At 34.9% G+C, this 13453-nt stretch overlaps 1 protein-coding gene across 1 annotated transcript; it reads right to left on the bottom strand.

Moving 5' to 3' along the window:
- Window positions 1-520: 520 nt before the first annotated feature.
- On the bottom strand, window positions 521-9425 carry LOC135612672 (glutathione hydrolase 1-like). Its single transcript, XM_065109236.1, has 7 exons — window positions 9296-9425; window positions 8876-9207; window positions 7776-8297; window positions 6164-6399; window positions 1948-2212; window positions 1277-1414; window positions 521-911 (listed from the first exon to the last, which is right to left on the bottom strand). Exons 1-7 carry the CDS (start codon window positions 9300-9302, stop codon window positions 672-674), a joined length of 1740 nt encoding a protein of 579 aa, XP_064965308.1. The 5' UTR covers window positions 9303-9425; the 3' UTR covers window positions 521-671.
- Between the last annotated feature and the right edge of the window lie 4028 nt (window positions 9426-13453).

Below are 13453 nucleotides of genomic sequence, written 5' to 3'. Positions count from 1 at the left end.
TTTATTATGGAGAGTTCGTGGCTTCTGCATATTGTTTTACTCAACAGGATATGAACTTTGAGTATCACATCATTAGGTACTGTATAAAAATAAAAATAAAAAAAGGGTTACGATTGCTTGATTGCTTCCACTTTGCACAAAATCTCAGCTTTTATCGTTTGCAGTGTGTGTGTGTGTATGTGTACATATATGTTTTGTTTACATTGCATATTATACATCCCTCATTGTGATACTGCTGTTAGCACTGACCCAAAAGGTTTCAAATTAGTCAAAACCCATGTCTAACATTAGTTTATTTGAGTTAAAAAGATGCATACGTGAATAATAATAATAATAATAATAATAATATAGCTACAATATCCCTAATATTACTAGCATCATAATAACTTTTAAGAATATTAATGTGAATTAGAATTTCAAATAAGAATTGGCTTGCGGTAACCTTTACCAAACCTGTGGACATTATTAACTACACAGTCAGATCTGCAAACTTTTTCAAGCTCTGAAGGGATTATGCATATGGTGCAAATCTTCTATTATTCAAATAAGGTAACTAAGAAAATGTCTATTATTGAGAATCAAGAAATCACAACTCTCCTACTGAGCTGTAAATTGGTAACGAAGATTAGCACTTCTTTGCTTGCTCGAGGAATCATCATATGCATCATCATTTAATAACCAGCCGGCAAACCACCTTTCCTTGGGTCACTAACAGCAGTGAGCTCACTTCCAACTGTTGCCGACTTCTCTAGGCTGCTGCGCACAACGATAAACTGGCAAATCGTGCCTCCAGAAAGGGCTTGTAGGACATGGCCCTTCTTCTGCAGGGCTGCTCTTGTTGCAGCAGGAACTTCAAAGTGGTCGCCTGTTACCGTCGTCCAGTTCTCGTACTGAACCACATTTGGTATCAGCTGCAGAAGAAACAGAAAGCAAAAACTCCATAATTGGTTGAAGCATATTTATATTTAAAACGATTCTTACTGAAAACAACTCAAAGACTCCATAATTCTGCTACTGGGACTTGGTGATCCAATAAAAACAAGAGTTCCAAACATTCTCAACTTTGGAACTTAGCCAAGTTTCATGTTCCGGTGAGATATAAGAAATGGAGCATTATATGGGAGCTAAAGTCATTGTTCATGTCATTTTGGATACGTAAAGAACCTCTACGTTAACCTTCAGCAGCATGTGTTTTCAATCTACTGGAACTCATTTTAGGGATAATATTGGAATATGCAAGGATAGGAAATGAAAGAAAAGGAGGAAGTAGCAGAACCTGGTGATAAGATCGTGGAGCTAAAACTGAAGATAATGGATCCATCCTCTGTGCAAAATGGTTCAGCAATATTTCAGCAGTCGCAGCAATGATCATGGCTCCTCCGCTCGCACCCACCACAGCCTTCAATTGCCCATCCTGTAAAGCAAGAAAAAGAAGATAACAGAAGAATAGTGGTTTACAATGCTTGGAATGTCCCGACACTTTTTGCCATGGCATCCTACTTTAATAGGTAGATTAGCCCCACTCAAGTTCTACATAAAGGCATCAACTCTCTTATGATACATGATGTGCTTGAGAGAGTTAATAGAAAGCAATTTAGAAGCTAATTTCAATTAAAATATAAGAAAGCTTGTAAATGGAGAAATTAAATCAATCATTACCCACTCTCTTCAGGGAACATTTCAAATGGACTTACAATATTCTGTAAGAAATAATCTTGGACATCATCTTGTGGATTTTAGGCAAGCTTGTTAAGGACGCTCTTTGTGAAAGATGATGCACTTTGTTTCTAGTGGATGCCTCTTAGTGTACAAAGACAATCAGCCTTCATGAACATAATATAGTAAATCAAGGTGACCTAGATTTACTTACAAATCAGTATTTCGCTCTCATTGCAGAATATATATACATGGTATAAACAGAGGATATTCCTGAAGTAAATAGCATACCTTGACAACAATTGTAGGGCTCATGGAAGATAATGGTCTTTTCAATGGTCTAATAAAGTTTGCTGGAGCTGGTGGTGGAACATTAGCAGAAGAACTATTGGGGATGGAAAAATCATCCATCTCATTGTTAAGCAATATTCCCGTACTAGGTGATAAAATCTGTGACCCAAAGTATGAGTTGACAGTACTGGTCATTGAAACAGCATTTCGGTCACTATCAACAATGCTCAAGTGACTGGTTCCATGATCATTGATCAGATTCCACCTGCATATGTCACACACAGTAATAGACTGAGAGAACATGTAAACACCAATAATCAATCTAAGAGATCAGCCAAGATTATTTAAACAATCCAAGAGATCACCATTTGACAAAAACGCAGAGAAATTTATGAACCTGCTACACTGATGGCATAAAACAAATAATATGCACATGCAGCTTTGCATGAGCATCTACTGCGATAAATCTTGTCACTGTATCCATGATCATGTTTCTTAAAATCATCCCAATATCGGCATTGCTAATTACTCATGTTCCATGTCCTACCTTCTAAGCAATAGCACCAACTATTTCAAGGCCCAACTTAATGGCTAACCATAAGGAATATGTCTTCCCTAACCTTATTTACTCTCTCTTTGATTCTTTTCTGTCTTCCTCTCTTTCACACTCATTCAGTAAATAAAAGAAAGATCAGTTTTGCTGACTGTGTCAGGATAGAACTTCAGTGCAAATATGGCCATTGCAACCCCTATTAGTGTAGTAGTAGGACAGACCAATAAGCTTCCAAATTCAACTAATATTATTCCTTATGTGAAAACATGAAGCAACCAACTGAAATTACAGACATAATACATTGTCAACCCACAAACACGAGCACCCAACATAGCAGTTCATAAGTCAGATCATCATATACAAGGACCAAATATATTTACTACTATAAGATTAGAACTTGCAACATTTCTCTTGCATTAAAACATATCATAAAGCAGCCAAGATTGCTTTGTTGACCTAAAGTTTAAACCACATAGAAAATCTAACAAGGGTTGTGGCTCTCGACATCTTAGTATTTCACCTTCAGTCCATCTACAATGATCAATTTTAATCACCGATAATTTCTCCCTTAACATAAATTAATTACTATAAATAATGTATTACCTTATTATTAACTTCTATATTTGTGTACTATAGTTAAGGAAATAATTAAATTTGGTTTCCTTAATCATGTGGATAAGTTAAAAATTCTACTAATCAATTAAATTATTAATTGATTTATTTCCCAACGAGTGATTTGATATTTAGGAAGTAAATAGTTTACATTCCATTTTTTGTATGTGAACTATAAGAAATGAATATTATATTACTCTCTTTGTGTGTGAAAGTAAAATAAAAATAAATTAAAAATAAAAATTAAATTATTATTTACCTTTCGGGGAGATCTCATCTTCTTCTATATAAAGGGGGCTACTGTTCCCTCATTCCTCACTAAGCCTAATAATGAGATGAGTGAGGAGAGGACTTCCCGAGAAGATGATATCAAGGAAAGGATAGCCGAGAAGAGATATGATCCTTTTTTTTTAAATTAGCATTGATTTATGTTTTGAAATCTTGATGTTGAGATTGTTATAATTTTATGATGCATAATGATGTTTTAATTTTGAAATTTCATGATTAGTAAATAATGATAAATGATTTGTGATGTTAGAATGATTATTTGATTTATATTGATCTCCTAAGCTTAAATGGATTTTAATATTAATTTAATTATTAAAATTCTTATTTTTTGATTAACATAGTAGTTCTAATTTGTTTAATTAGATATATCGATGTTTCAAGAATTATGTATAAATTTTTATGATGTAATTAATTTTAAATTTAAGATCATAAATTTAATTTTTTATTTAATAGATTTGAGTTATTCTTTAATAATTTTAAATATCGAAATCTAATTTAATAAGAGAAGTTTAATTGGGGTCTTACTTGAATCAGGTTGATCTGTCAGACCAGATCGACTCGGTGGATAAGTTAAGGAAATAGTTAAATTTGGTTTCCTTAACAATGTAGATAAGTTAGAAATTTTACTATTCAACTAAATTATTAATTGATTTATTTCCTAATGAGTGATTTGATATTTAAGAAGTATATAGTTTACATTCTATTTTTGGTGTGTGAACTATAAGAAATGAATATTATATTACTCTCTTTGTGTGTGAAAGCAAAATAAAATTAAATTAAAAAGAAAAATTAAATTATTACTTATCTTTAAGGGAGATCTCACCTTCTCCTATATAAAAGGGGCTACTCCTTCCTCATTCCTCACTAAGCCTAATAATAGGATGATTGAGGAGAGGACTTCTCGAGAAAATGATATCGAGGAAAGGATAGTCGAGGAGAGGTAGGATCCTTTCTTTTTTAATTAGCATTGATTTATGTTTTGAAATCTTGATGTTAAGATTGTTATAATTTTATAATACATAATGATGTTTTAATTTTGAAATTTCATGATCAGTAAATAATGATAATTGATTTGTGATGTTAGAATGATTATTTGATTTATATTAATCTCCTAAGCTTAAGTGAATTTTAATATTGATTTAATTATTAAAATTATTATTTTTAGGTTAACATAGTAGTTCTAATTTATTTAATTAGATATATCTATATTTCAAAAATTATGCATAAATTTCTATGAAGTAATTAGTTTTAAATTTAAGGTCATGAATGTAATTTTTTTATTTAATGGATTTAAGTTATTCTTTAATAATTTTAAATATCGAAATCTAATTTAATAAGAGGAGTTTAATTGGGATCTTACTTGAGTCAGGTTGATCTGTCAAACTAAATCGACTCAGCCAATATGGTCATGTACGACCTAGCCTATGTGGCCAAGTACAGCCTAGCCCATATGACTAGGCATGACCCAGCCCATGTGGCCAGGTAGGAGTCAATCCATGTGACAAGATACAACACAATCCATGTGACCAGGCATGACCCAACCCATGTGGCCAGGTGCGATCCAATCCATGTGGTCATATATATCTCAGCCTATATGGCAAGGTACAACCCAACCCATATGGCCAAGCATGACCCTGCCCATATGGCTAGATATGATCTAGTCCATATGACCATGTATGACCCAGCCCATGTGGCAAGATACGACCCAACCATGTGGCCAAGCATGGGCTAGCTCATGCGGCTAGATACGACCCAGTCCATATGGTCAGATACGACCCCAACTCATGTGTCTATATATGATCAACTCGCGAGCCAAGCATGGCCTAGTTTAGTGGTAAGGCTCAACCCAACTTATAAGTGAGGCTCAACCTAATCTATGAAGTTAAGCCTGCCCAACTATGCGATTGACATTAAACACATCATTGCTCCTCTATCTAGCCCGTTATACCTCAACTCAATCTATTACTTAGAATAGGTATGTGCAGCGCATGTGACCCGTCCAAGACTCGGGTGTTTAATGTCAATCTATTGGGAGAAATCCATCCCGTGGAATATGCCTCTTCATCCGCTATTGGGAGAGTGCACCATCGGGGGTGATATTATCTAGTTATTATGTATGTGTTGCATGTGGTTGATGCATGATTTAACTTATTATGTAAGAAATTATCATCATTTTTCTGATGCATAAGTTTTATGATGAATCGATATATTATTATTTCTTATTAAATTATTGATATTTGTTTATATTTCACGAATATTAAAAATTATTTTTATGATTTTTTCGAGATTCCTACCAGCATGTGTGATTGCTGATATGTTTTTATCTTATATTTATTTTTAAAGTAATCTATTACTTTGTAATAGATCTGAAACTTGGGTGGAAAATATTTGTGACCCTACCAAGAAGATGTGATTCTTTTTTTCTAGTTATTAGAATATTTACTATTGTAAAGATAATGATTTGAATTCAAGGACGAAAAAAAAGAAAGAGAGTTTATTATATAAATTATGGATAATAAATTACTGATTTATTATTTTTTTATAAATCTGTGATGTGACACCAATGACCTAAATCTATGTGTTGATAATTCAATAGTTCAAGTCTTTAATTGTTTTTGCAGGGAAAGATGTTGAAGTAGATATAAACTACAATACCATGTCATAAGAACTTCTACGGTTCTAAATATAGCTGTAATCTGTATTTTAAATTTGAGAATGTAATCATAAGAGTAGGATAAGATCTAGATATAGTACTTTACTTACCTTCCTCCATAATAGTTAGGAGGAAATGTCTTGTTGTCATTGATGGTTTTCTTTAAATCTTCTGCAAACTTTGGAGAGAGCATATCGGAAAGAACTGCGGTAACATTGTAAAAGTCAGGATCCCCAAGGTTCATTCTCACCGCAAACATGTGCTTCAGTGATTCAATAAACCGATGAAGTCCAAGAGAGCCAGAAACACCTGATGGAATTCCATATTGAGCAAGAATATTTAATATCTGTGCCATCAAGAAAAGAAAAGAAAGGGGAAATTTCTGTTACATAAAAGAATTTAAGATCCATACTGGGTGTCTTATGAACAATAATGCAATTAAAAAGAGTTGGATTTAGATGCTTTATAATTCTTGTTACATTTTAATAATAACCTGTGAGTTCATATGTTCAAGAACTACTACTAAATAATATCAATCAATTTGCAGAAATCCTAGGCAGAAATACATGTTACAAACATTTTTGGAATCAGCGCATTTAACTGAAGTATACTTTTTTGTTATTATTTTTTTTTTCTGTCATGTCATCAGTATAGAGGCTTAGCCTGATTCCGTATCAATGAAAGGCCAATTTTTGATAAGGTATATTGAGCATTTTTTGTATTATATACAAGTACAGAAAAATCTATGGATGATAAATATTTTAACGTATCAGCAAATGTCCACTTGATCTTTGAAATCTGATACATGGTAACTGATAACTCAAGTAAAAAAGAAAGGCAGGTCATATGGAAAAGTGGCTTGCATATTTCTCAATTCTAGAAGCACAAAATAGTTCACTTGTTGGTTGTTAGTTATGCCAACTAGTTTGAGAATTAATGACAAAGATGTAACCTAAACAGTCAGACTACAGAAAACTTGGTACATTTTACCAATTTTCGGTACTTATATCAAACAGGAAGTGCAAAATTACAAGAAAGAAAATGTCTTCCTAATTAATGTCCCTTTATAATTTCTACATAGTGATTGTCATTAAATGAATGAAAACAGGAAAGGGCAAAATGGTTAGTTTATAAGCAGGTAAGTGAAATGATAAGACCCTAAAGTCTTATTGTCGCTCTGATACCAATTGATAAGACCCTAAAGTCTTATCGTCGCTTCGAGGGGATCGATCCTCCTTGATCACTTCGAGGGGATCGGCCCTCCTTGATCACTTCGAGAGGATCGGCCCTCCTTGATCATTTCGAGGGGATCGTCCTCCTAGGGTTTGTCCACAGAATGAAATAACATTTCATTGATTGAATGATTCTCAAAAGAAAATGTTACATCACTATTTATAGAGTTCCACCTAGAGTCCAGGACTTGGACTCTTAATAATAAATAAATATTAAATAAATCTCTACCTGACTCTAACTGAACTCAATAAACAACTGAACTAAACAGACTCAATAAATATTATTCAAAAGCTCAAAAAAAGGATCCTAACATGATCATCTAATTTCCTAACCTTTTTAATAATACATGTCAACTAATTGGTAAACAAGACTCTCAATTATTTTCCAAATGGCACTTAAAACTGGAACCTCACTAATACTAGTAGCATCCATGGACTATACATTGATATCTTTGTTAGACATGAGGAGAAAAAATCAATAAAGACTTACAAGTATCAGTCCAGCACCACCAGATGAAGGGGGTGGCACGCCCAAGATGTTTAACCCCAAGATTTCAGAAGAGATTGGCTCCTTCACTTTTACTTGATATCTCTGTAAATCTTTAATCGTTAATATGCCTCCAGACTTCTTAATATCTCTAATTAGTTTAATTCCGATGGGACCATTATAAAGCACATCTGGCCCGTGGTCTGAAATAGCTTTCAGAGTATGTGCAAGTCTTTTGTTATGACACACATCTCCTTGCTGCAAAAGGCTTCTTCCATTTAATGTGAAAATATCACGCAGTCCTTTATCAGTAAAAATGCCTAATTTTGTTCTATTCATCTGCATATATAAGTAAGGAGATATTCTGAATCCTTTTTCAGCAATATTTGCTGCTGGCATTACCAGCCTCTTCCACGGAAGCTTTCCATAATGTTTCCAAGCCTCATAAAATCCTGCAATTTCTCCGGGAACAGCTACCGAAAGGGCACCACTTGCTTTTGCTGCAGCATTGCCGGCATACATGTTCTGCAGGCATCATCAATACATTGAAAATTTTGAAGAACTTGCACTAGGAATATGACAGACAAATAAATAGATATTTTTTGTGCAAAAAATTTTACAATTAGATTCCTTTAATTTTCCATTTAAGTTGATGAACATGGAGGGTCTGTCAAAGTAATTGTGAAGGAGAGAAAAGAAGAGGAAAACAAGCAGTCTCAAATCAAATACCAATACTCGGCTAAGCATTCAAACATAAGCATCTCAAAGGAAAAAGAAAAACTTATATGGCGATTTAAAAAGGCCAAAAAATCCAATATCAATTAGCAAGGCACTTTTTTGACAGAAAACTTACAAAGATAAATAGTTTTGACAGCATACACTTTACTAAGAAAGTGCATCTTTGAGATGGTTTGCTGGCTGGGTATCTTAAATAACCTTAAAGTTCAGAAATTAAATCCTATAAGTTGATGACAGTTGTTCTTTTGACTCTCATGTGAAGTTGCCCCAAGAATTAGTAGCTCGATCATCTACAAGTAACTCTATCGATTAAAAGGAATATACCCAAAAGCAAATAAGAAGCCGAGCGGATGGGTATGTCGTACCTCGGAGGCCGCCAAGGGAGCAGTCTCCCTCGAATCGAAGGCGTGCGCTCTCCCGCTAGCCGCCCTCACGAGCATGAAGGCGCCCCCGCCAACGCCGCTGGACGCGGGGCTGACGACGCCCAGACAGAGGCCAGCGGCGACGGCGGCGTCCACTGCGTGGCCGCCCTCTCGGAGGACGTCCCTCCCGACCCCGGAGCAGCGTCGGTCATCGGTGGCCACGGCGCCGTGCCTCGCGGTAACGACCTCCGGCCTCTGCCCCGTCGCCCGCGGCGGCAACCGGAGGAAGAGGAGGAACAGCGCGACGGCGATGACCGGCCGCAGGATCCGCCCAACTGCGCCGCATCAAGGAACGGAATGTATCAGATTCGAAGAGAGAGAGGAGAGAGAGAGAGAGAGAGAGAGAGAGAGAGAGAGAGTTACGAGCCATGGAGTTGTCGACGTGAACTGGAAGAGAGCGGCGGCAGCCGTGAGATGCCAATATTGAATTGCCATTCGAGACTGTTTATTCCCCCCGCCACCTTGGTGGAGCCCAATGGACATCTTTTTCATTTATTATTGTAGAGGACATTGATCAATGTGTTACTACCACATTATATGTATCATATATTATAATAATAATAATAATAACATAAAGACCAACGTGATCACCTATGTCCGGATGTTAAGATTTATCATCCATCATAATAAATAAATATCACATAAAATACTTCAAATATGTGAAAGATTTAAAGGTATCCAAACTCAACTAGAATGCTTCTTAATCTCTTACCCCATTAAAGGATATTAAAAAAAAACCATCCATATCCAAATCTTCTTTACTGTTATATACTTGAATCAAAATTTTTAGGTTTAAGGTCCATTTTAATTCTTATGATTTTGATCGATTTACTCACATCTAAAATAAATTTTATATTTTAAAATATAACATTTAAGTTTCTTCTTTGTATATATATGTTATAATATGACATGTTGATTCATAATAAATTATTAATATAATAATATATATAATTTAAATTTAATAAAAAATTAAGATCTATTTTAACCCATGTGATTTTAGTCATAGACCACTTAAGTTCTTATGGTTTATTCGTGTATAAAATAACTCTTATATTTTCAAAACATAACATATAAGTTATTTCTGTCAAGCTTGAGTTAATAGACAGTAAAGTCTACTTATGTGATATATTGACTCATAATATATCATTAATATAATGATACATATAATTTAAGTTTAAAGAAAAAAACTGAGACCACCATCAATGGCATGAAAATGCATCATCATGAAAGTGATCAGCAGTAACAACATTGAGCCACTACTACATAGCAAGGCGTCGTATGCACACGATCTCTCTCGCATTAAAAACAAGCTCATGAGCTTTCGATCCAGCTTTAGATGGATGTGCATCGACCAGTTTGATACTATGCACACAATGGTTTCCCGATTCCTCTTCCTCCCCCTCGGCATCTTTATCCCCACCGTCTCCCACTTCATCCTCTCCCGTGCCTCCACCCACCATGCCTACAATATGACAGTCTAGCTCTCCCTCACCAATGCCTCCTCCAGCCTTTTGTCTCTCCGTCTTTGTTCGTCGTTACAACCTCTATCGTTTTCTCTTCCTCGACAAGATTAATCTTAACCCTTCTTAAAACTTAAATTATATATCATTATATTAATAATTTATTGTGAGTCTATATGCCACGTAAGTAGATTCAAAGTAGATTCTAACGTCTATTAACTCACGAGATAGCTTATATCCTATGTTTTTGAAAATATAAGCATTATTTTAAACACAATTAAACCATAAAAACTTAAGTTGTCCATAATTAAAATCACAAGAGTTAAAATAAAATTTAATATTTTTTAAAACTTAAATTATATATATTATTATATTAATAATTTATTATGAATCAACATATCGTGTAAACAGAATTTAATGCTCACATTTCATAAGAAAGATTTATATGATATTTTAAAAAAATATTAAAAGCTAAAATAAAATTTAATTTTTTTTAATTTAAATCATACGTATCATTATATTAATAATTTATTATGAATCGACATATCGTGTAAACAGAATTTAATGTTTGTTAACTCACATTTCATAAGAAAGATTTATATGTTGTATTTTTAAAAATATTAAAAATATTTTAAAAACGAATCAACCATACAAACTTATTACTAAAACTGACTAAAATAAATCTTAACCCAAACTTCAATTTGCTTCCTCATCTAAAATCTCAATCCATTGTCATCGCTGAAGAAATTTCTATTAGATTGATCGAGACAGGTTTAAATCATGAGCGACAAAACTCCTGCACGCTTAGTCCTGGTTCAACTTTCTGAGCAACTTCAGGTACTGGTTGTTTCTCTTCATGCAAAGTAAGATTGATTGATTAAGGAAAAAAGTGAAGCATTGGGTTCTACTGCTTCAGGACCAGAATCCGAAGACCTGCGCATTGCAGTAGTTGTCCATCAATGGTTTTAAATGCTCCATTGGATCATGCCGCACTAGCTGACAATTGGCAAGCCTTGAAGTAGATTAGTCCACCTCCAACATCCAGCCAAGACAAGACACTGCTGGCTCAAGGTTTCAGGGTCGACTTCCTTGACCAAAGCCAGTTGAATCTTCATCCTCAATGCCCGGATTAAGATCATGAACTGTCATCAGCAAATATGCTTTGGCCACCGAGATGCACAAACTGGATTGGTCACCAGCATCCACTTGTCCGAGATTTCTTGGAGGTGACAAGTGTTTCAACTTGTTTTTGTGATCTCCTATGCATTATTGCAGTAGTTGTCCATCAAGGGCTCTAAATGCTCCCAGTGGCATCTTCCATATACACATTGAGATCGTTTGATCATCAGCATCGACTTGTCTTGGATTTGTTCATTGCTTCTTTCCGTTTCTGAGAAGTGGAATTATACACAAGTTCACATTATCAGTAGGTTGAGATGGCTTTTGCAACTGCAAGTTGATCCAAAACAAGAGATGAGAAGAAAGGGATGCTCGTCACCTGCTTCATGAGGGTGGATAGATTGTCTTCTTCTGTTAGTTCATATCACATGCTTCCTGCAGCTTCTCCTGCACATACATCATCATGCGCCATCATATTCATCACTGAAAAAGAAGTGTAGAATTCAGAAAACGTCTCTCCCAAAAAGTCAAAGGATGCTGGTCCAATCACAGATTGCTTGATGAATACAACCACCAGGATAGAGATGAATCAGATGGACCACTGTCCAAATTGGCCATGTTCTCAACTTTGACTGCCACCACCACCACCACCACCACCACCACCAAGGATTGCTGAAATATCACACCTTAAACAGTTAAAAAAATTAAAGAAAAAAAGTCTGTGCTTGACAAGGATATCGAATATGAGCATGCCTATGGATTGAGCAATATGATTTCTTTTGACAATAAAATTACTCACTTTTAACCTAGAAGGTAAACTAGTAGCATTTCATTCAAGGGAATAAATCTTTCTTCTGGGGTTCATCAGCAACCAAAAAAATATATAAACATTATGGAAATTCCAATCTCCACAAGTTTCACAGGTGGATTTATCACATAATGCCACATAAAAAAAGTTTTTTAAGTGTTGCAAGTATGTAAATATTGGGTTTTACCGATCAGTAGATTAGTCTGGAAGATTCATCCCTAAATAACCATCATTTTCTGTCATAACTCGTTTTCTAGACTTCACTGATACAATAAATTCTCATTAAGAATCTCAACGAACATAAGCTACACAGATGTGAGAACCTGAAAGGACATTCGTCGAGGATAATCATACACCAAACTTTATACAAACTTCTGTAAACATAACAAAAGTATAGACTTCATGAATCTGTAACGTACCTAATATAAAAACACAAATATCAAGATCTGCTAATGCTTTGGGCTTCAGGACAATTTCACCAAAGTTCATTTAGAAGCCACCGTCAACAGCAGAGCCAGCACCCTTCATGGAATGACATTCAACTTACCTGTAGAAAAATATTGGTAGAGACATGCAAAGAAAGATGGAATTATGATCAGCCCCACAACTATAAAAGTATATTTTGTTGGGCTAGCAGCCCATAAATTCAGCCCATAGTGGGCTTCGGTAGCCCACAGCTCACCCCCTCTTAATCTAATCCTAATTAACATTAGGGAGGATGTGGTGGCTATATTTTAGAAATATAAAAAGACATAAATAAGACAGCAACGTGGGAGAAGGATATAGCCACGAGATACTAAAGAAAATAAGAAAAATAAGGCAGAAAAGAAAGAGAAAGAAAGGGAAGAAGACAAGGACAACGCAGATAGACTGTTCTCAATCATCTAGTAGTGTTCTCATATCATATTAGATCAAATCTACAATAGACTCTTGCTGTGATTACTTGGGGAGGTTTTAGATATCATAGACAATGACGTGATCCTTGTATCCCAGTTGTTCTCTTGTGATTGTTGCTAGAGTTTAGGGCAAGAGATTGAGATTTGTATATTCATTATTCTCATAGTGGATTATCTCTAGTTTGCCCCGTGATTTTTACTCTTCACATTGAAGGGGTTTTTCATGTATATCTTGGTG

The sequence above is a fragment of the Musa acuminata genome, chromosome BXJ2-5, assembly GCF_036884655.1.
Source record: "Musa acuminata AAA Group cultivar baxijiao chromosome BXJ2-5, Cavendish_Baxijiao_AAA, whole genome shotgun sequence".
In the NCBI taxonomy this organism is placed as follows: domain Eukaryota; kingdom Viridiplantae; phylum Streptophyta; class Magnoliopsida; order Zingiberales; family Musaceae; genus Musa; species Musa acuminata.
This window is presented reverse-complemented; position numbering and strand designations above follow the sequence as displayed.

What these genes read in the sequence shown, in the direction of transcription:
- LOC135612672 (XM_065109236.1), bottom strand. An exon ending in GTGGTGCTGGACTGATACTT is followed by an intron (nt 6,400 to 7,775) that starts GTAAGTCTTTAT and finishes TTGATGGCACAG; the next exon opens with ATATTAAATATTCTTGCTCA. An exon ending in CTCCACGATCTTATCACCAG is followed by an intron (nt 912 to 1,276) that starts GTTCTGCTACTT and finishes TTTCTTCTGCAG; the next exon opens with CTGATACCAAATGTGGTTCA.